Source organism: Leuciscus leuciscus (genome assembly GCF_965113295.1).
Source record: "Leuciscus leuciscus genome assembly, chromosome: 13".
Taxonomy (NCBI): Eukaryota; Metazoa; Chordata; class Actinopteri; order Cypriniformes; family Leuciscidae; genus Leuciscus; species Leuciscus leuciscus.
The window spans coordinates 10,941,514-10,964,112 of record NC_138737.1 but is presented as its reverse complement, the minus strand read 5'-3'; the positions used below and the strand labels follow the sequence as shown (position 1 = coordinate 10,964,112).

The 22,599-nt window shown below is 37.1% G+C and overlaps 3 protein-coding genes across 4 annotated transcripts; 1 reads left to right on the top strand and 2 right to left on the bottom strand.

Moving 5' to 3' along the window:
- Positions 1-1,345: 1,345 nt before the first annotated feature.
- On the bottom strand, positions 1,346-11,058 carry fsd1 (fibronectin type III and SPRY domain containing 1). Its single transcript, XM_082188498.1, has 13 exons — positions 10,816-11,058; positions 9,456-9,551; positions 9,090-9,221; positions 7,983-8,084; positions 7,577-7,599; positions 7,125-7,246; positions 5,628-5,837; positions 5,444-5,542; positions 4,283-4,430; positions 3,976-4,058; positions 3,618-3,869; positions 2,829-2,917; positions 1,346-1,826 (listed from the first exon to the last, which is right to left on the bottom strand). The coding sequence occupies exons 1-13, from the start codon at positions 10,828-10,830 to the stop codon at positions 1,716-1,718; spliced, it is 1,482 nt and encodes a 493-aa protein (XP_082044624.1). The 5' UTR covers positions 10,831-11,058; the 3' UTR covers positions 1,346-1,715.
- Positions 11,059-11,194: 136 nt separating this feature from the next.
- Positions 11,195-16,270, bottom strand: ccdc181 (coiled-coil domain containing 181). Of its 2 annotated transcripts, none has more exons than XM_082188496.1 (6): positions 15,647-16,270; positions 14,422-14,541; positions 13,175-14,095; positions 12,894-13,067; positions 12,524-12,681; positions 11,195-12,421 (listed from the first exon to the last, which is right to left on the bottom strand). In XM_082188496.1, exons 2-6 carry the CDS (start codon positions 14,521-14,523, stop codon positions 12,250-12,252), a joined length of 1,527 nt encoding a protein of 508 aa, XP_082044622.1. In that variant the 5' UTR covers positions 14,524-14,541; positions 15,647-16,270; the 3' UTR covers positions 11,195-12,249. The 2 variants fall into 2 exon arrangements, with proteins under 2 accessions (XP_082044622.1, XP_082044623.1); XM_082188497.1 differs by having other exon boundaries at positions 12,894-13,040; positions 15,647-16,268.
- Positions 16,271-16,787: 517 nt separating this feature from the next.
- On the top strand, positions 16,788-22,281 carry cpox (coproporphyrinogen oxidase). The gene is made up of 7 exons (XM_082188501.1): positions 16,788-17,475; positions 18,439-18,582; positions 18,814-18,924; positions 19,016-19,157; positions 19,494-19,712; positions 20,757-20,861; positions 21,570-22,281. The coding sequence occupies exons 1-7, from the start codon at positions 16,935-16,937 to the stop codon at positions 21,652-21,654; spliced, it is 1,347 nt and encodes a 448-aa protein (XP_082044627.1). The 5' UTR covers positions 16,788-16,934; the 3' UTR covers positions 21,655-22,281.
- Positions 22,282-22,599: the final 318 nt, after the last annotated feature.

The following is a 22,599-nucleotide window of genomic DNA, read 5'->3' as shown; positions in this document are numbered from 1 at the left end:
TTCCACCTCCTTATCAAGGAACAAGGAGCTGCGGGATTGTCCCAAGCGATTCAAAGTTTACTTCAGGATTTCAGTGGCGATACTAGAGCTACATATTAAAAAGAAGACCATCAATTTCCGTGAACCAATTGATCCTGAACAGTTCTGGATTTTGGCGTTCGCTTGCACGGTGGCTCTGAATGGTCAAAACACCTCTAAAAATGCTTGCTACAGATGCGAAAAAACACAGAAAATTTAATCCGATCAGATTTTTTTTATGACGGACGAACATAAAACACACAACGTGAGGTTGTATTTATTTTTTAACGTGTGAAAATTTCGGACTCTGTGTGCAAGGACCTTTAGTTGCTACTCATAACGTTCTTGTCACTATAGCTAACATTACAACAACAGCATATCTTGGTTTTGTGAAACACAGCTAAATCAATGCTTGAAGACTCAATTTTGTATTGGTTTGCAAAAAAAAAAAAAAAGTCCGCTCATTGTGCAAGGTTTCTGTGCGTGACCATTTTTTAGCATGACAAATACGAAAAAACGCATATAAAATTTTCGGACTCAGTGTGCAAGGACCTTAACAACGAACTCTTGCTTGTATATACTCTTGTGTGCTGCATGTACATTTTTTGTTCTTCCTTGTCATTCGTTCATCAACTTCACTTTATTTTTCACTAAGCATACATTTTTTTTTTTCGCTTCAGCTATGATAAAGAGACATCCACTCTTGCACTGCGTGTTCCTGTATTTTAGGGGCGGAGCAATGAAGGGAGGGGTGTGTTTATTTGGGTTGTTTTCAAATATAAACAGTATACCTCAGAAATTGCTTACTGCACCTTTAAGGGGAATATTAACTCTTGACTTAACTATCAAAACAAAGTCATATAGGTTTGGAACAACTTAAGGATGAGTAAATGATAGAATTTTCATTTTTGGGTGAACTATCCCTTTTAAGAGGACCGCGATATGGCAAAAAAATCAGTCTTCTGTAATATGTAATACGTAATTGCAGCAGGCATACAGAAAAGTAAATTCTGGTAAATATTTGCATCAAGAACACTGAAAATGTACCTTTCTGGGTGACAGATCATGAACATAGACACACACAAACACACACAAATGGTTTGTTAAACCTGCCTCCTCCCTCAGATGCTGGAACTGCTGAATTAATACATTCTATAAAAGGCATTTGACGTTGATGATTTAGCTTAAGATTATTGTGCTACTCTGATACTAAGTGTAAGTTTAAAAAGGTTTGTTTACGGAAGCAGCTAATGTAGCAGAATTCGAGGCGTATCATTTAAGACATTCAGTGTGTAAATATAATACAGTTTCATCTGAGATTTCAGACATGCTGCTGTTGCATTGAAATAACTGTTCAAATGTGGCTCAAATACTGTGGTTTGAATGCTAAAAACAATACAACGTTTGGCCCTAGTGATATACACGTGAACTCAAGGCTATTAAAAGCTCATTGCATGTTGAACTAGAGTAATACCCCATCATGTCTTAATTCAGGACACTGAAAGGCACAGAATCCAGACCAGTGAGCTAAAAGGAATGAGGAAGGCCAACTAGAGCAGCTCTCCCCCTGGGCTGGCATGACATAGTGATGATAGGAAGAGCCTCCAGGCTTGTTGTGTCAGGGTTAGCCAGGTGTTCTCCAAACCTATGCATACATGTAGCAATTCTAGAGTGTATGTTTATCAGTGAAGTATGATCTAGGTAAGGCTGGCATTAGAGCTGCTTGTATTACTGTTTCTCTTCTGACCGCTCAACACGATACTGGGTACCTGAAGGCCCGTCTGCACTGAGAAACTCCCATTCCACACCTGTAGGGGGTGAAAGAGAGCATGAGGCTGTGTTTTTGTAGAAACAAAAATCTGTTCATATCACCGTGTATACAAGGCCCTGTCCCAAATGGCACACTTCATATGCACTTTCGGTCTTGTGGACTTACAATGGCCGCTTGTCCGTTAAGTCCGTGAGACCGTAGAGTGTCCCATTTGTCATTTTAAGCCTCAGAAGGGTGCTCGTGAGCGACCCCCTTTGCGGTCGATATGCGCCCTCGATGCACACTTTTGCCGAGCCCGCTCCGCAGCAGACTCTTCCCGACAGTCAAAGCGGCATTACGTCACGAAAGTGCGGACTCGTAGGAAGACCACGAGTGCTTAGGGTGCCATTTGGGACAGGGCCCAAGTGCTGAGGAGACCTCCTGAGCTGAAATTCAGATAATGGTGACTGGCGTTTCGTTTGCGACACGCGCTGCAAGCAGTAGACCAATCACAACAGACTAGGCCATCTGACCAATCAGAGGAAAGGAGGGGTTTAGAGAGACCGAATTCTTTATCGAATCCTTTCAGACACTGTGAGAAAAGAGGTGATGCTGCAATGTATATTATGAGAAAATGTAAGTGCTTTTTGACTTTGGATGCATGTAAACCTATGGCAGGTGACCTCCAAAAACAAAATTAGTAACCTTTAAAAAAGCATAATAGGGGCACTATAAAATCACTGCATAAAGCAATTCTCTTTCAACCATGCACATGCAGTCAAACGTGTTGTGACTTGTCATTTTTTCTGCGCATCTTGTGCCATGACCTGGCATTTTTATGATGACGTGTCAAGTTAAAAATAGACCTCTTCTTTCTGTTCCATTCCGTTCCGCTCAATAAAGATGTTTTGGAATGCATCTCACATAACTCTGAAACACGTCGGATTAGCTTAATTATACAAGGCTCATACAGTCTGACTAGTTGACAAGACTGTGTTCAAAATATCCCTAATTTATGTGTGATTTAATTGTAAAATACAAACAGTATATTGTATCTTACCATAAAGGCTGGTATAACAGGCTGCTGGAACTTGGTTCTGAAGGTATGAAGGAGAGTTTTGGTTCTGGAGTTGTAAAAAGACAATGTGCCTGAAATAGGTGAGGTAAAACAAGAACAATTAGTAGTTACTAAGTAGTGGTCGACTGATATGAATTTTTGATGGTTAATGCCAATAACTCCGAGAGCAATGACCAATGGAAGATATAAATTATGTTATGTGATAAATATACATTAGCTTTAATTTAAAGATAGAAAATAACAAACAAAAAAATTATTTGACATATTATTAAATAAATTAGAAAGAACTCATTTAAAAATGAATCATTATGAAACAAATTATTTGAATAATTTGTAAAAAAAAAAATAAAAAAAAAATAAACAGATTTATACTTTGTATAAAAACGTATTGATTCTGTAATCAGATTTTAGTATTTTTCACAAATAAAGAAATTTTGACAAAAAATGGAAGTAAACTCGCTCATGCACGTCCAGTGACAGCTCTCCTGTCCACACAAATTTGTACAAAAGTTCTGGCGGTGTCAAAATAAAAGTCCCGCTTCCAACACTTGTCGGCCAAAACATGTATTTAAAAAATTCCAAATATCGACCAAAGCTGATATATCGCTTGACCACTATATAAAATTTACAATAGGTGACTGCTGCAACTAGCTGTTTCTCACACTGCAAACATTGTCAATTTGTTTTCATCATAGCTACCAAGTTAGTTTCAGAGCAACAGGCAAACTGTGACACTGTCCTTCATTTTGTCATTTTTATAGCTTAACTCACCCTCTTCGTAGTTGCAGTAAATGCCGATGCGGTCCGGAATGGGGCAGTCCAGTGTTCTGGCTTTATTATTGTGCTTGGCTGTGAAGCTCTGCTGAAGCCAGTTGTTCAGGTGGATGCACCAGGAAGCGTTACTCTTCCCCAGCTGATCAAAGCGACCTAGAGACCGCAAAGCGATCCCCACTGCAAACGCCTTACTCTCCTTATCAAACCGTACCTCCCAGTAATGCTGCCCGGCATCGATCATGGTGTCTCCTGAACATTGGAGAGAAATTGGGGAGTTTGTGAATGAACACTCTCAAAGTCGAGAGTTCTTCGATGTCTTGTAGCTCTTCTGTGTAATGTGTTTGTGTTGACTCACCCAGGACAGTGTAAGACTCAGCTGTGAAGCGGTCTCGGCCCACTCTAGCAGATGGAGCTCTTTTGGGGGACATCATGGCTGTCCTGAGGAGAAAACGAATTATGAGATGGGACAAGCGCGACAGTTTAACTGGCTTATGGCTGGGCAAAGGCTGGAATACAAACATTTCACAGCATGTTTTCTGACTATACCATCCATGAGAAGCAATAACCAAACAAATGCATGTAATGGCAACAGCTGTTCAGTGGCACTGCTGTCAATGTACAGCACATTTAAGTGTGAGAAGATATGTAGGAGTGAATCTGACCTGGCAGGAGAATGCATGGGAGAGTTGGTCCTGTTCTTTTCCTTACGGATGTCCTGGACCTTCCCACCACTGCTGTCCCATTCCACGCTGAGATCCTCCACCTTCAGGTTCTGATGGGATGAACCTGCGTCAAGTTTAAAGACGAATGCTGGAAGCAAACAAGAAGAAGAGATAAAGGTAAGAGGTTAAGTTTATTTTTCTTGATTTTTCCATGTTTTCAAGTCAACACCTCCCATGTTACATGAAACATACTCCTAGGGTTGCATGATTTGGGGGGGGGGAATTAATTGCAATTTTTCTGATAAAAAGGTTTACTGTGATTGTTTTGAAATTGTATATCAATATGACTTTGTAATAATAATATTAATAAAAACAATAATAATAATAATATGTTTGACTTATTATTACTATTATTATTACCAAATAAAGATATTAAGCAAAACTACAGGTTGCCCTTAAGTTGCTCTTTTGGTGAGTTGAGTGTTAAGTAGGTTTATAAGCTCTTCTCATTAGAAATTTGGGAAGATGGTTGGTGCATGATGTTGCCTTCCAGATTGTATGTTATAAATGACCCAAACTCAGAGCAGATACAGAGATGGAGTTTGTGTGGAGCAGCATTTACTGTGAGCCGAGCCGCTCCAAAACACTGAAAACATAGACGAATGAGCTTCTCGAATGTAAAAGAACAAAGTACAGCGCTTCACTCTGAAACATGCAGCTTAATCTGAGCCTTTTTAAAATTATAATTACATTATATGCCAATTAATCAACATACTTTAAATAAAGAAATTTCAGAAAAGACATTATAATGCACTGAACAGGAATTCATGAATAGGGGGCATAATTACTTCCATTTCCATATATCATTATTGTTATTTAAAAATTAATTACACTAAGTTAACGTTAAATTGACAGCCCTAAATTGTTTTTCACAAAGAGGCAGACGTACTACAGTTGTGGTCACTAAATCAGTCTTTAACAAACAGTTTTAGTAGGGATAGTGCTTTGTAACCTCCGAAAGACTCTTTTCTGTGAGGAGAAGAAACTTCATGCCTCATTACCCTCTGTGTGTGTGTGTGTGTGTGTGTGTGTGTGTGTGTGTGTGTGTGTGTGTGTGTGTGTGTGTGTGTGTGTGTGTGTATGTGTGTAAGTGCAGCCTACCATGTGTTTCTAGAGAAACTGGCTCTGAGAATTCACCCGCCACAGCTTTATTGCACGCCTTCACTCTAAAGGTCATGTAACGTGTGTCAAAACGAAGGCCTGAAAAACAAATGACATCATGGTTACCGCTTTATCAAAATCTACTCAAGAAAAAATAACATCCAAAACAAACATCAGCACTTACCTGTGAGTGTGTACTCGGTTTCTTTTATCCCTTCCATCACCATCCAGGGATAGTCTTCTCGAGCCCGAGGGGGACCTTCATGATTGGTTCTCCGATATTCCAGGATGTAGTGGTCGATTTTGGAGTCGGCTTCAGGTAAGGTCCACACCACTGTGACTGTGTTATCAAACACCTGGCATTCAGCCACGAGAATTTCTGGCGTGGCAGGCACTAAAGGTGAGAGGAACAGAGATCTGATACTGGAGTCCTTTGTTCAGAGATACTAGCCAAAGCCTAACATTTTCATGAGTCCCAACAATCTGGATCATGTGACATGGGAATTCTGAAATTGTTGTATTTTAAAATGTATATTTGTATATTTGAAAATGCACACACACACACAATATATAGTTTATATTAGTTTATTTATATATGTATATGTTTATTTCACACAGTGTTCTTAGTTTCAATTGTAATTGAACAAACACATTATATATATATATATATATATATATATATATTATATATATATATAACTATATATATATATATATATATATATATATTGTTAATTATTTATTAAATAAATTATTATAATGTATTTAAAATCTACACACACAATGTATATACAGTTTATTTCATACAGTGTTCTTAGTTTCAATTAGTTTGTAATTGAACAAACACATTATATATATATATATATATATATATATATATATATATATATATATAGTTATTTATTTATTAAATAAAAAAAATGTATTTGATCATAAATAGCATCATATGACCCAGCCTCAGGCTGTATTGAGGGATTTCTTCTGGTATGTTTATTTTATTAAAAACAAAAAGTGCATTTACATGCACAACAATAAACTGTTTTAACAGGAAAATCTGTCTGCATGTATGTGAAATTAAGTATTAATATTACACCAGATATATTGACACTCCAGGTGTTCGTTGACACAACACCAATAAACAGGGTTGCCAAGTTCACGGTTTTCCTGCCAAAGCGGGCTGCTTTTAAACTCTAGCTGCAGGTGAATTTTTTCCCCATGAGTTTAAGGTTTGACATATTGCATAAATTGTATTTGATTGAAATGCTTGTTTTGAAATATTTTACATTCTACCAATGATAAAACTGTGCTAGATTATGAGTTTTGTGAGGGTGGGGCCTTTGAGGACCTTTATGAAAACTGTTTCATAAAGAAAAGTCAGTTTTACTTCTAAACTGTACTTGGCTAAATAGTGATTTTCAAGTTGGAATTGTGTATAACACATGTTAAACTGTTAAACAAGTATTTTAGGTATGGGAGCAACATACAGTGATTTTCATTTTTGGATAGGGTCATTGGGCTATTTTTTGGCTATTTTTGATTGGCCTTTGGGCTGGTTTTGTTACACAGACCTGGCAATCCTGCTAATAAAACTGTTAACATGCAAAGTAGGCTGAAATCTAGGTGTGTCGACTGGCCTTTGCTTAATTTGTTTATGAGCTTTTCACATTTATCCCACACTGACCTGGAAGAAATGTGATGGCCTTTAGCATGTTTCTTTCCTGAGTGAAGTCCACCATCATGTGATTCATACTGTCGCTGGCCTTTGCTTTCAGGGACAGCCGAAACGCTGGAGCCATAGTCACACTGCAGACACACAGACCCGCAATAAACACTTATAGTCAGTCTACAAAGACAATTAAACTGACAGACTGAGAACAGGAACATGGGAATTTAATGAAGGAAATGTCAATGAAGGCACAATAAATCACTCCATGGCATGCATATACACAGGCACACACCCGGGGAGACAGACGAAATGAGAACTAATAAAGTTCTATAATTTGCTAAATCTATTTATATTAAATGAGTTAATAATAAAATGAATGAACTTTCATGGGAGGAATGTTTGAAGATGTTCTACACTGTGGGCATTGAACTCAATCAAAGATCTAAGTATGGACAGTTGTACAGTACCTATCCTTTATGTCTTTGGCCGCCTGCAGCAGAAAGGAAAGAGAAAAAAGGAAGGGACAGAAAGAGATAGGGAGCAAGAGAACTGAGTCTCATTGAGTCTCAACAACACACAATACATCAGTCATACCAGCACGTGTTAGCAAGAAAAGCCAGCAGCATCTGACACAATTTGCCACTTTGTTAGAAAAAGCAACAGCAGTGCCAAACGGTGGTAAACACACAATCAAATAATCATCATAAATGCTTTGACAATGTAAATATTTGAGGACAAATGTCCTAAAAGAAGTTGTATAAATATAACTATATGCAAATGTGTATCAAAAAAGGTAATGTGTTGAAACACCATGAAGTCATTAAGTCTGAATAGATGAGTTGTAATGGTGGAAACATTCCAAGTGGGCGTTACCTGAGTGAAGCTGTCGTTCCCGGATGAGCAGAGCGTCTGATTGGCTAATTCCAACAGCTCCTCTGAGCTCTCTAGGGCTTTGGTGCATGCGCTCAGCTGGCTCTGAAAAGACAATCAGAATAATCAGAATGTCACTGGACAATTATATAATCCAGAATGGTTTACATAACTCTACTCATCTTTAGAGACCATATACGCTTTTGGTCTTATCAAATTGATTTATCTCTAGCAGTATGCTAAATTGCTGTAGCGTTCATGTATTTTGCATACTGCTGTTATTCTTGGAACTGGAGGCTTATCCTTATTTGCACTTGATTTGAATGCTTTTCTACATTACTGCTTTGTTCCAGTTTGTTTGCTACCTGTTCCAGTTGTTGTCATTTAGGCAAAAATGGCATTTTGAAATATATTACAAATTTAAAACAGTTATTTTAAATTGTAATAATATTTTACAGTATTACTGTTTTACTATATTTTTGATCAAATAAACGCCTTCGTGAGTGTAAGAGAAAAAAATCTTACAGACCCCAAACTTTTGAACGGTGTTCAAAAAATAAAGAAGAAAAACTTTATTACATAGATCATAGGGCTTCATATATGACAAAATACTGATTAGAACAATATAATATATATAATGGAGTATATAATAACTACAAACACAAGGGTAAAACATGAGCGGATAAAATGGTTAACCTCAATGTTTTCACACTGTGACTTCAGGGTCATGCATACAAGAGAATGTGCTTTTAAATTATATTCTTCAGTAGGTCAAATTTACTTCGACCTCTGTCGTTACGCTCTTTACTACGTTTAATGGTGAAGAATGTGTGTTGTAAAATGCTGTGTTTCAGATGTACACGTACACAAGGATGGATTATACACACTCAGACACTGTAATCCTCAAGGATTTCTTATTATCCTTCTCTTAACGTGACACATCTAAGTCATGCCCAAGTTATAAAGCCATCTCACTCTGCCTTTTACTGATTATATCTGATCACTCAGACTTGAAAATATAAAACATTTGAATAAATTTAGGTTGAATTTGTTAATCTGTACTTTGTCCAGGGATCATTCCATTGAGCTGAGCTCATCCAGTGCTCTCACCTGGAGCTCATATGTGCGGCTGGCTCTTTCCTGCTTGATGCGTGTCACCATGCCCTCTTTCAATTCGTCCAGGACAGCATGCAGAGAACTAAACTCTGACTCCAGATCCTCCTGCGCTCGGTTTGAGTTCGCCTGCAAACACCACCGCAACAAAGTGAATGCAGAGTTAAAGCTGCCTTGGCTTGTCTTTATTACATGAAACTGTATTGCTGTTGCAAATTGCTGATTTAGTGAAATGTGTCTAGGTAAACACTGTGTTTGCAACACATTTGGGCCATCTGAGAGCTGACAAAGACATTTCCTCATTCATCAAACAGTTCACTAACTAAATGCGAGTAAAAAGAGAAGGCTTACTATGGTGATTACCTCTAGGTTCTCTAGATTCTGCTTTAGACAGCAGATGAAGTTCTGAATCTCTTCATTCTTCAGAGCCAACGTAGTGATAATCTTCCTCAGTGACTCCTGAAACATGCATGTGAAATCACAAATGCATTCATACACTGAGTCATAAAATACCAAAACGCAATCAAACCAATAATAGCTTGACAATGGTTGCACGTGCAGTCTCGCGAAGCAGATGAAGCAAAAGGTTTTTACATGAGTTCATTGCTATAGTCCTATTAGATTTGTATCATTGCTTTGAATTACCATTTTCTGTAGCAGAATTCAATTATGTTTAGACAATTTTACACCTTTAATTAAAATAATAAAATAATATTATATAAATATTATATAGAATTAATATATAACAACTTTTATTACTATGCATGCCAGTTTTTTTAAGCTGGTGGAACTGATGGTTGGTCATGTGATCTTAACATGGTAGCGCCCATTAGGGAGGACTAACTCCATGCAGATATGACATATGACAGGAATCATTTTAATATTTCTCAAAAGTGGTATTTAATTTTTTACAATAAAAAAAAATCAATTTAGTTAACAATAAATTACTGACTGCACCTTCAACACAATTTTTTTGATGTAATTCAGATAATACTTTCCTATCGGCGTCATAATTTCATTGTCTATTTTTGAGTGTTGCCTTGGGACACGAGCAGAGACTTGTAAAGCACGTTAGACAGAGGAAGGAGAATGAGCTGATATTACTGTAAATTACTGTATATTACTCGTGCAGGGTTGATCAGAAATGTCATGTTTCATTCTCATCTCATCCAGGCTGCTTGTATTGGATTAAGTCACTGATGATGAGCCACGCAGAAGCGGCTTTATATCCGGGGCGACTCCCTGAAGCCTGAAGCTTCTAACAATACAGGCCGGTTTGGTGTTTCCCTGCACCACAATTTGTTCTGGCTTGTGGTTTTTCATGTATCACTGCACAGAAATATTATTTCCTCCCTTAAGAACATTTCCTCTAATAAATATTTCAAACAATACTCGTTTCACGTTACAGAGCTGCGAGAACCAGGGCGGTTTCTGGGGATCCAGACTGACTGTTGTTGATCAACATTTTGGGGAAATCTTCATGTCTGCATCATGGATTTAAACACTGTAGAAATCACAACGATGTGAAGATGTTACTTCCAGACTGTCTTTTACAAGGACACATTTCCATTTACACAATGGGCGGAGGACATTTGGAAGTGAAGCTACGAGCTAACGGTATTTCGTCTTTAGTAACTTATCTATTTTATAACGCAGCATCTTCTTTCTTTTTCATCTGACGCGTATCAGTGATAATTTCTCTAAAACAGCGGTTGCTGCTTACCTTCTGGTCGTCCATGCTGTCAGCATGCAGCACCTGTTTCAGATATTCTCAGGATATTTATCCCAGGTCGTCCGCTATAGCGCTCCTCCGCTGGTACTGATGTTGCTATGGAGCATTGCATCCCTCAACGACTCATCAGCGGCATAAAGAGTTCTGCGCAGGCGCACAACATGGATGCTGGGTAATGTAGTTTTCCTAATACATCTCACAGCACCACTCTTATTGTTCAACTTGCCCATGTCATGTGAAGTTTTGAAATATATAAATGTGAACATTTGTTACACACATACCATATACAACTCTGATATCTCATGTTGAATATACACTGACTATAACATATCTGTCAAAAGTTAGAATAATTGGCCTACGATTTAAAAAATGTTTTTGAAGGCTGCATTTATTTGATCAAAGTACAGTAAAAACAGTACTATTGTGAAATATTATTACAGTTTAAAATAACTGTTTTCAATTTTAATATATGTTCAAATATAATTAATTATTGTGATGGCAAAGCAATATTTTCAGCATTATTACTCCAGTCTTCAGCGTCACATGATCCTTCAGAAATCATTCTAATATGTTGATTTGCAGTTCAAGTACTTTTAGCGCTCAATTATTAATAATGCTTCTTATTATTACAGTGTTGAAAACACATTATTTTCAGGATTTTATGATGAATAAATAGTACGAACAGCATTTGTTTGAACTATAGAAATCTTATATATTTGATGCATAGTATGCCTATGGACTTTTTTTTATTTCAACATTAAGATTACAAGTTTTAATTTGTAATTTTTTATGAATGTGTATAACTTATGCAGTGACTGAATGGTCACCTTTTCTTTCTTTTTTTAAGTACAAATCCATAAAGTCTTTCAGTTAATATGAGGTCATCAAATCTGCATGCATAATAATGATAAAAGAAATGCAGTTTAGAATGGAGTACAGCATTTTACTTTGCAGTGAATTTCATGCCAACCACCCCTAGATCACTGAAACTTTGAGCTGCTGCATTTCTATTGTTCCTGCTGTTCTGCAGCAGACACAGGGCAAATCTACAGGAGAGCCAGCTAAACAAAAAATTACAACATCTGATGATTCAGCATTTATGAAAAACTCCATTAAATCATCTTGGTGTAGCAATTATTTTAAGTGCTTAAAGCTGTTGGATCACGGACATCCACTCGAGCACTTGTTTGATCTCTGTATACTGAAAAAGGATGAATAGAAAATTAATAAAAGAGAGCTCCTGTTTGTGTTCTTAACCACATGATCTTTCATCCACTGCATCAGGGAGACGAGACAAGAGATCTTTTATGATGTTTGATAGAAAGGTAACCATAGATACAGTTGAATGGGTGCCTCTGCAGTAACCACAGTGATTGCTGAATTGGAGGAACTTCAGATTGGTCAGATGTGTACAGTGCGAGGTGATCAGTAGTGGTACCCACAGGGGTCACTGAATCGAAAGGGTTTAATCTCATTGACAGTGCAGACGAGGTCATGCATGCGTCTTGCTCTTCGCTCCTCCAGCACGAGCCTGCGTGAGCGCTCTCGAGCTTCCTGCTGTTCTGCTCTTTTCTCTGTACGCTTTCTTCTCAACCATCTATTGTCCAAAAGAACAAGAGGGAAATGCTTGCACGTTAGTTTCAAATACAATTCTCCCAGTTTTCTGATTTTTAGAAGAGCAATATGGTGCTGAACTCACTGCCTGAAGGCCTTCTCACTCTCTTCTCGGCTATGCAGGCAAAAGCCGCTCTCCATTTCCAGTCTCTTCATCTCTTCTACCTGTTTGTCTTTGAACTGCTGTTCCTGTTTCTTCTGGAGCCAATGTTTAAAGGCCTCCTCTGGGTCACCACAATCCCTCTACCAGAACAACAAAAACAGTACAAGTGACAATCTTTGGTTAGCATAAGATTCCTTTTTCATTTTCATTTTTACGCAAGTGCCTAAAACTTTTCACAGTACTGTAACTTTGCAGGTAGGTTTCTTCAAGCGTAATAGACATTGCCACAGTTTTTCTGGATTTAGTCTGTCTCTGTTTATTCTGTTTAAATGGCTCCCCCTAGTGGACATACCATACAGCTCATCCTTTCCATTTCCTGGGCTTTCTGAACTCTCCTCTCGTCCAGCAGCTGCTCTCTTTTCCTCATTAGCCACGATTGGAAGGCTATCTCGTTCTCCTGACGTTTCTGTTCCTCTTCCTCTTTTTTCTTCAACTCATCCTGAAGAAGCAAAGAGGAGGGAGAAGTCTAAAAAAAACGTTAGACCTGTTTGAAATAAGCTGTCAAATAGAAACTGAAATCATATTTTATATTACAGAAACTGATATTATACTGATATTGAAACCACATTACACCTCTTTGGCTTGCCTCTCCCTCCGCTGCTGAAGTTTGGCCAGTAATTCTTTCTGCTGTGGTGACAGGGAGAAGGTGGCATGTGAAGAAGCTCCATTTGCAGACTGGACCCTGCGCTTGGTGCCCTCGACCCATGCTCCCCTTTGGGACAGTCTGGCAGAACTGGGTCTATTTCTGTGCTTCGGTGGAGGTTTGGGGATGTACAAAGACTCAGTGCCAGGGGGAAAAGATGAGGTAGAATTCTGTCTCAGAGAGGAGACAGGACTCTTGCTGAGATGGAGATCAAGCTCATTTTGCCGTGAAGACGCTCGCTGAATGTCGCTGTGAGAAACCGGCAATGGAGGAAGCAATCCTTGACTTTCCATCTCCTTTATACTCACCAGATCAAACTTTCCATCTTTTTCAATCAAAACCCGTCCTTCTTTCGCTCCCTCGTTGTGTTCATCCTCAGGGTCTCCTATGTTGCTTCCCTCTCTCTGAGAGATCTTCAGTCTCTGCATTTGTCCGGATACCTCTCGATCTTCCTCTAAGTGCTCACAGGAGGCGCTGTTGCTCTCTTGAGTGTCGAAATCCAGCGCAGGCACCACCAGGTCAACCAGAGTGTCTTTAAACTGCAGGCGTCTGCGGCGGCTCTGGTCTGGAGGATCCTGGTCCTGGAGTTGTTTGTTAGCCTCTTGAATCTTTTCCAAAATGTATTTCTTCTCTTCATCGAGGTCTTCGTCGCTCTGTAAATGTGGAGAGGTTATAAGGTCATCCCTGTCGGGATCTAACGCACCTTCTAATGGCTCCATAGGTGTTGGCCATCTTTCATCTGCTTCGTCATCATCCATTTCCCTATGTTTGTGCACATCCTTAATTTCTTTAGGTTCATCTTCTTCAAGCTCTTTGTCGATCTGAGCTTCAATGTCATCATCATCAGGATCCTTTGTTGTAGAAAATAATGTGTTCAGTTTGAGTAAAACAGAATAAGAAAAACGGCATTGTGCAACAGAATAAGAAAAACGGCGTTGTGCAAGTTAAGGAGAGCATGATCTCTGAAGAATCAGATACATAGAGCGTATGTGTTGAATAATGCAACGCCATGAGACATAGTTCTCTGGGTGAGTGAAAGTGTGTATGGATCTGTGTCAGTGTGGATTTCACACACACAGGTACAGCGTCTGTGTAATGGAATACCACAGACTATTCCAGAGGACTGTCTCCAAGATATGAACCTGTTTCTGACATCATTGTGCATTGACTCACTTACCTGTTCCTCACTCTTGCTCTCCTCGCTGATAAGCCAGTCCAGGTCTTTCTCAAAGTCATCCTCATACTCATCCGGAGTGTTTTTGACCGCAGAAACACTCATGCTTTCTTCGCTTTCTCACTAAGACACAGCAAATGAAACATGGATCACAATAGAGATAAAAAAAACTTGTCTCGCTCATCATAGAGTCATTTTATTATTGAGCAAAATGATCTTTTAGAGTAAATAAATATTTATAATTATTTGAAATACGTCATGAATGTTACTAAATAGTTTATTGATCATTCTTAATTCAAAATTTACTTTAGTTACATTAAAGCATACAGATTAATATCTAAACATACAATTACATAGATGACATACAGAAATACATCTCACTTAAAAGTACAACACACTTGGTGTGTTTGTTGACATGGACATAAAATCCATATGCATTAGGGCTTTACATTAAAACAGCTTGGATTCTCATGATTTAGATGCAGAGTGTTTCAGAAAGAGCAACACATGGAATCTGACCCATAATTCTCTCTGAAATAAAATAAAATATACAAATATTTTTTTACTTTTATTTCAGAAGGTAAAAGTAAAAAAGATACATCATGCAGATGCGCTGGGACACATCATCAGTGATGTATCCTGGGGTCATTGGGTGTTTCGGGTCTTTCAACGTAAGACACCCTCGCCCAGGCGACCCGGCCGGAGTTGATCAGACCCCGGCCTGTGTCCCAGCAGCATTTGTCCATGGTTCTGCCTTCTTAAGGAGCACATAATTCTCACTGAAATAAAATAAAATATTTTAAAAAACGTATTTTATTTCAGCTAGTAACCATGGCTACAGTTTTCCTTGGTGTACTAAAGTAAATAAAAATAAAATAAAAATAACTAAAACACAACAAAATTACTAAAGCTTTAACTACACTGGTCCACATACAGTGACAATTCTAAATTGTTGTTATTCATTCTTTATTTTGTAAATTACGACTTTGCAGATGCAATTTATATGTTTAAAGGGGGCTTTATATTTGTAAATGCCAGATACATTTTCCTAAATGCACTGCAATGTCAAAATAATTCATGTTAAATCTGCGTGATAAAATCTAATTTTTATGTGCATTAAGGCTAATAATAACACCAAACCTGGTGGCCGTCTCGTCTCAGTGCATGATAGATTTGCTTTTAGAATGTGGTTATTATTTTCCCGCGCCTAAAAATGAATACAGCTTACCTTCAAAACTTCTGTATGGTGTTGCCTCGCGTTGAGAGCAAAAATAATGAATGGTAATTCATTAGCCGCCCTATATATTCTAGAGAGCTGGTCTCTACCCGCACCTGTACATTAGAGAGCAGCTCTAATCCTCTGCTGGCGTCAGCCTCAAAGTAGCATGTAACAGGTGTTGCCATAGAGACACACAACACGTCCTGTCGTGGGTGCGCGCGCATGCGCAGACTCTTTGTAAATGTAGAAGGTAGAGCCAGCCAGATTTTATCTGTGATACAGTTGGTGGAAAAATAAACAAGGTACAACAAAGGATAGTTTGGTTTGTTTGTCCAAATCTTCATGAATAAACAAATTTATGTCCCTAATGTCTCTACTTATTTTACCTTATTTTTTTTATTTCTTGTCTATTCATATACTTTATATGCTTTGGCAATATTCTACAAAAATCAGGTCAACAACATTAGCACAAAGGCAACAATTATTGTACGTTATTATTATCATTATTATTATTAAAGGTATTTATAAAAGGATAGAGCAGGGGGGTTCAAAACTGGGGTCCGGGGACCCCCAGGGGGACACAAAGGGAGTGACTGTGGAAAAGTCTAGAGAAAAACTGAAAATAAATAAATAAATAATAATAAACAAATAAATTCATACAAAATGTGATTGAAAAGTTATTAGATAGTTATTAGTCTATTAAATTAGATTTGAAATAATAATAATAATAATACATATAACTTTACATTACTACAGTGAGTAGAACAAAATATATAATAATGTAACTGAAACTAATTTTGGATTTATAATGTTATTTTTTAAAGTGTATAAATTGGGTGTTTATAAAAGAGAGATGCCTTATCATTTTTTGGATGGGGGTCCTTCACACAGGGCTGATCATATTTGGGTGTCCGTGGCTTCTAAAAGATTGAAACCCCCTGGGATAGAGTGTGAATTATAACGCCCCCAAAGGGCTTGGCACTTGCGTTTTTGACATTTTTAAAAGACCTCCTTTTTTAATAATCTCGGAAGTACGTATCATGTTTTAGCTTTTGTGTCACGACTATGGTATATGTAGTCCGTATTGAATCCTTTGAAGTACTATTTATATGTGGAACAACTCAATTTCCCATAATACACTTCGGTTCGCATACAAAAATAAAGACACTCCTCCGCGAGTAGAACTGTTGAAGAAGCTACGTGCAAAATTGCATATAGTTACTTTACACCCATTTATGATCCTGTTATCAACTCACAGCTCGTGGAGAGATACAGTTGTTCTTGCTCATTAGACAAAATGACTTCTGTAGCTTTGTACACAATAAACAACTCAGCGAGATCAATAGCAAGACTGTGTCGAGCGTCCCGCTCTGCGCATGGTACTGCTGATTTCCACTCTTCCGTAGCCCGTTACTCTACCCTCCGTAAATGTGCCTTTCTTCCGGGAGGAAAATGGTCATTCATAATAGCAGGAACGAGACAGATGTCTCAAGCATCGCCGGGGAGGTTCTCACTCGGGCGGTACGGTAAAAGTGTGTTTCTGGCTGCTGGGGCAGCAGCTGTCACTGGGGTTCTGGCGGCAGGTGTAAGTCACTTTCAGCGGGCAGAAATGGCAACGAAGATATCCAAGATTGAAGAAGTGGAGGGAGACATGCGGGAAAGATGCAAGTCGTTCATGTCTCCACCAGTCACTGACATCAAGGTCTTAGAGCAGAGGAAAGACGCGATGTCTACGAGAATGGAGATGCTCATCATGGAGACCCAGGCTGCGTTCTGTAAAGCCCTTGAGGAGGTGGATGGAGGAACGTTCAAGGTGGACAGCTGGACTAGAAAAGAAGGTTGGCTCGTTTTTGCTGCCCTACTTCACTAATATTATAACCTTTAAATAATATTAAAATATAATGAATGTGTGTTACATTTAAAAACATGTTAAGTGTTGGTGTGAATGAAACTTTAAAAATATGTACTACCTACCATAACATAAGCAAGCCTTAGATAAAGTAGAGCAAACATTATGGTCCAAAGTCCTGATTTATGTTTAGGGCAAAAGGTACAGTATATGAAGGCCCCTTTTTTCGGATAAGAACATAAGAAAAAAGCATGTTTTGGTAAAATCATATTTATGACAATTATGATATAAAAAGACGACGTTTTATCTCATAATTATTATTTGATCTCATTTCGACTTTTAATCACAATTTCCACTTTTTTGTCAGAATTATGGCCTTTTATCTAGTAATTTTTACTATTTTTTTTTCTTCTTCTCAATTTCAACGTTTTATCTCATAAATTTGACTTTTTATCTTGTAATTATGATTGGTATTTTGTCCCAGATGACGCACTATACACTTATACAAGATGTACTCTTCTGTCTAGAGTATGAATTTTATAGTTATTTTGTTATCTAACAAAGTCAGAAATGGACTTCTTAGGTCACGATATGCCTTTCCAAATGTTCCTTTTAAAACCATAATTTAATTGGTTCCGTATCGGGTTTGCCAATAAATGGCAAAATCTTTTGCCAAATTTAGTTTTGGAAACATTCCATTTTGTTGTAACTAACTGATTCTGATTAGTTATCATTGTGCCAAAAAATGTGTGCTTTATTATTATATATGATAATAATCTGCAATAAAAACAATTGTTCCATAGATCAGTGATTCTCAACCAGGGGTTGAAAAGATTTAGATTTTGCTTTGTTAAACCGATAACATTGAAACAGTAATAAATTAATTATTAGCTAGAAGCTTCATGCTGGTGTTACACTGTAACAAATCATGTTTGTCTTGTGTCTGACAAAGGTGGAGGGGGCATCAGCTGTGTGATGCAAGATGGGAAGGTTTTTGAGAAAGCGGGTGTGAACGTGTCCGTGGTGTTTGGGAATCTCACAGAGGAGGCCGCCAAACAAATGCGCAGCCGTGGAAAAGTTCTGAAAGGGAAAGATGGTGAGAGACTGACTTCCCATTTCGAGGTGAATGCAGAGTGTGACTGAAGGAACCAGTTCCTTAAATCTTCAGCTCTACTTCTAGTTTTTCTTTTTAAACTCAGTTTGAACTGTCAGTGGTCTCAAGGCTTTTTCTGTGATGATTTGTCATTCTTCATGGGATTGAGAGTGATTGAGAAGACGTGACGTGATGCATTCTCTTTTACCGTTTAGCATTATCTCTGTGTTCCAGGAAAGTTGCCGTTCTGTGCCATGGGTGTGAGTTCAGTCATACACCCCAAAAACCCCCACATTCCCACAGTGCACTTCAACTACAGATACTTTGAGATTGAGGAAGCAGATGGTGAGTGTTTAGTGAAGTCATTTGAGGCTGTGTGAAGGGAGATGTTGTTATCTGTGTCCACCACCCATCTCGCTCTCACTCCTTCTCTCAGGCACAAAGCAGTGGTGGTTTGGTGGAGGAACGGATCTCACTCCTGTTTACATTGATTTGGAAGATGCCGCCCATTTCCACAAGACTTTGAAGAAAGCATGTGACAAGCACCATCCTAAATTTTACACAGACTTCAAAAAGTGGTGGGAATCTCAATACTGTTATGTGTGTGTGTGTGAATCGGTGTGTTACTGCTGTTATGGGTGTGTGTATGAGTGTTCTATCTTCTGGGTGGATTTGAACTGTTCAGCAAAGATAAGATTTCCCATTATTTGAAGCAGCCAGTGTATTGTGTGAGTCAACGCTTTTGTGTTGTAACATCCTTTTCATTTTTTTTCTTTTTTTTCTTCATGAAAGAGTATTTCTTAATTTTTATATTTCAGTTAATTTTTTTTTAAATTTCATTTGTAATTAAATATATTTGCTTCCTAAACATTAGGCTATCATCAGTAAAATAGTTGTTGTTGTTTTTTCTTAAGGTGTGATAACTACTTCTACATCCGTCACCGAGGAGAGACGAGAGGCATTGGCGGGATCTTTTTTGATGATTTTGATTCGCCCAATCAGGAGGAGGCTTTTAATTTTGTGAAGAGCTGTGCTAAAACTGTGGTGCCCTGTTACTTGCCCATAGTATACAAACATCTAAATGACTCCTTTACCCCGGAGGAGAAGGACTGGCAGCAAGTCAGGAGAGGCAGGTTAGTTCAAGGGAAAGTCTATACTGATTTGGATTTCTTTTTTATATACACTACTGTTTATGTATCAATCTTTTCAACACTGAGGAATATGAAATGTTTCTTGAGCACCAAATCAGCATATTAGAATGATTTCTGAAGGATCATGTGACACTGAAGACTGGAGTAATGAGGCTGAAAATTAAGCTTTGCCATCACAGGAATAAATTACATTTTAAAGTATTTTAAAAACAAATATGTATTTGTTGTAGACTTCTTTCAAAAACATCTTGCTGACCCGAAACGTAGTATATCCAAATATATTTTTATTGATTAAAAGTATAATACTGAAGAACCATTTTATAACCCATAACATAAGAACTATATTAAATATTATATTAAAATCTATATAGTATAATATAATACAATATAATATATATACAACGAATATATATTAAAATAGAAGTTTTTTTGGCTTTTTATTCTACTAAGCAAATTCAGATGCTCTTATTATCAATATTAATAATATTTATATAATAATATTATTTAATTAATAATAAAGATATTAATAATATTTTATCATTATATAATATAATACAATATAATATACAACGAATGTATATTCAAATATAAGTTATTTTGGCTTTTTATTCAACTCAGCAAATTCAGATGCTCTTATTATCAATATTAATAATATTTATATAATAATTTTATTTAATTAATAATAAAGATATTAATAATATTTTATCATTATATAATATAATACAATATAATATAATATATACTGTATATACAACGAATGTATATTAAAATATAAGTTATTTTGGCTTTTATTCAACTCAGCAAATTCAGATGCTCTTATTATCAATATTAATAATATTTATATAATAATATTATTTAATTAATAATAAAGATATTAATAATATTTTATCATTATTAATATAAATCTTTTTTATAGTAGTGTGTTAATATAACATAGTTATGAGACTAAATTGAAGTTGTCTTCTAATGTATATCATATCGATATAAATGTTCAGCGGGTAACCAAACTCTCTTTGTGTTTCTTAGATATGTGGAATTTAATTTAGTGTATGACAGAGGGGTGAAATTTGGCCTGGCCACACCTGGGTCACGCATCGAGAGCATCCTGATGTCCCTACCGCTTACCGCAAGGTATGAGCAAACTGTGTCTATCACAGCTTTTTTTAAAGTTATTTTTGTGAACTTTGTTTACTTGCATAATTTAAAGGGATAGTTCACCCAGAAATGAAAATTCTGTCATAATTTACTCACCCTTAGGTTGTTCCAAACCTGTATGAGTTTCTCACAAAAGAAGATATTTTGAAGAATGTTGGTAACCAGGCAGTTTACGGTAGCCATTAACTTCCATAGTATTTAATTTTTTTTTCCTACTATGGAAATCAATGGCTACCATCAACTGTCTGATTGCCAACATTCTTTAAAATATCTTCTTTTGTGTTCAAAAGAAGAAAGAAACTCATACAGGTTTGGAACAACCTGAGGGTGAGTAAATGATGACAGAATGGACTTTTCTGGGTGAATTATCCCTTTAAATGAGTTATACATATTTTTTATGTCAACTTATACCAAGTTTTCCCACACCAAAACAGATAAAACATTATCCACTTTACTCACAGACCCTGTGAAATAAACTTTTGCTGTTGTGCCTTTAAGAAAAGCCCTCTTTGAATGTAAAAAGATCTCAACCACAACAATTATTATTTTCCTCATGATATGACCCTTTTAAAAACTCTAAGTAATGTTTGAAAGTAGAACTTTTTTGTCTTTCAATTATTGTGTCTACTGTATTTATCTATTGTTTGACATTACAAACTCACTAGCGTGAATGTTTCATTTCAGGTGGGAGTACATGCATGAGCCCAAAAAAGGCACTAAGGAAGCAGAGATACTGGAGGTCTTACGAAACCCTAAAGAATGGATATAAGTGGGAGGAAGATTCATTCGTCCACTCACCAATATTGGGTGGGAATTGTGAAAATGGAGGGTGGGTTTGTCTCTGGATACCAAACATATCAGCAACCTCTAGATATTAAGATAGAACAACAACATTCAGTAAAATAGACTATGGCAGGACACCTTTGACTCATTGGCTCTTTGCTGACTGACTGCTACACTGCACGATTACTGGCTTGGCTGTAATGAACTCTATGGATTCACTGGAGAGGCAGTGTTTACTCCTGTGACAGTGTTACTTAGTTACAGCTTTGTTTCTGCTTGCACTGCTTTAATTATGATTACTGATGTATTCGAAACTGTTAATGACCTTGGTATGCTGTTTTTGAATGGACGTGTCAGCCTCGTATGTCTAAATGGTCATGTTTAACCTGTGCTGATGCAAGCGCCATGCCATTATTGCTTTTCTAGCACTGTTCGTTTTTCTTTCTCACTTAAAAGTCCATTTTTGTGTCCTGTCATGCACTAACAGATCTCTATTCCACTACTGGCCTTTTTGTTTTTTATAGATGTTAAAATTATAATAAGAAATATTCTCAGGACATTGTAATGTTGCTATTCTGTGTATTAAAAAAACAATAAAGTGTTTTTAAATGTGGTTTAATTTGGTATACATGTCAATAAAGTAGTAAAGGTGTTCATTAACATTAAATCCATTCAGTTCCAACATGGCTGTCAAACGTTTACGTGTAATAAAATCATCTAATATGCGTTTAAGTTCACATTTGGCATGGTCAAACATTAATGATAATAGTAAAATGTATCTAAGGCAACAGAACATTCATTTTGTGTGATGATTTCCAGTGTTTTAGCATGCAAATCTGCTCATACAGTTAATAAGTTACAACTTAAAACTACCTCTGTGCGTGTTAGGACGTAGGCAATGTACAGTAGTCAACATTTGAAGTGGATCAAA

Excerpts from the sequence above, each read along its gene's own strand:
- fsd1 (XM_082188498.1), bottom strand. Across the intron at positions 9,222-9,455 it reads AGAATCTAGAGAACCTAGAG|GCGAACTCAAACCGAGCGCA; the intron begins GTAATCACCATA and ends TGGTGTTTGCAG. Across the intron at positions 5,543-5,627 it reads AACCGAGTACACACTCACAG|GCCTTCGTTTTGACACACGT; the intron begins GTAAGTGCTGAT and ends TTTGTTTTTCAG.
- ccdc181 (XM_082188496.1), bottom strand. The coding sequence starts at position 14,523 with ATGAGTGTTTCTGCGGTCAAAAACACTCCGGATGAGTATGAGGATGAC. Across the intron at positions 14,096-14,421 it reads AGAGCAAGAGTGAGGAACAG|GATCCTGATGATGATGACAT; the intron begins GTAAGTGAGTCA and ends TCTACAACAAAG. Across the intron at positions 12,422-12,523 it reads AGTGAGAAGGCCTTCAGGCA|ATGGTTGAGAAGAAAGCGTA; the intron begins GTGAGTTCAGCA and ends TTTGGACAATAG.
- cpox (XM_082188501.1), top strand. The coding sequence starts at position 16,935 with ATGACTTCTGTAGCTTTGTACACAATAAACAACTCAGCGAGATCAATA. Across the intron at positions 19,713-20,756 it reads CAGCAAGTCAGGAGAGGCAG|ATATGTGGAATTTAATTTAG; the intron begins GTTAGTTCAAGG and ends TGTGTTTCTTAG. Across the intron at positions 20,862-21,569 it reads TCCCTACCGCTTACCGCAAG|GTGGGAGTACATGCATGAGC; the intron begins GTATGAGCAAAC and ends GTTTCATTTCAG.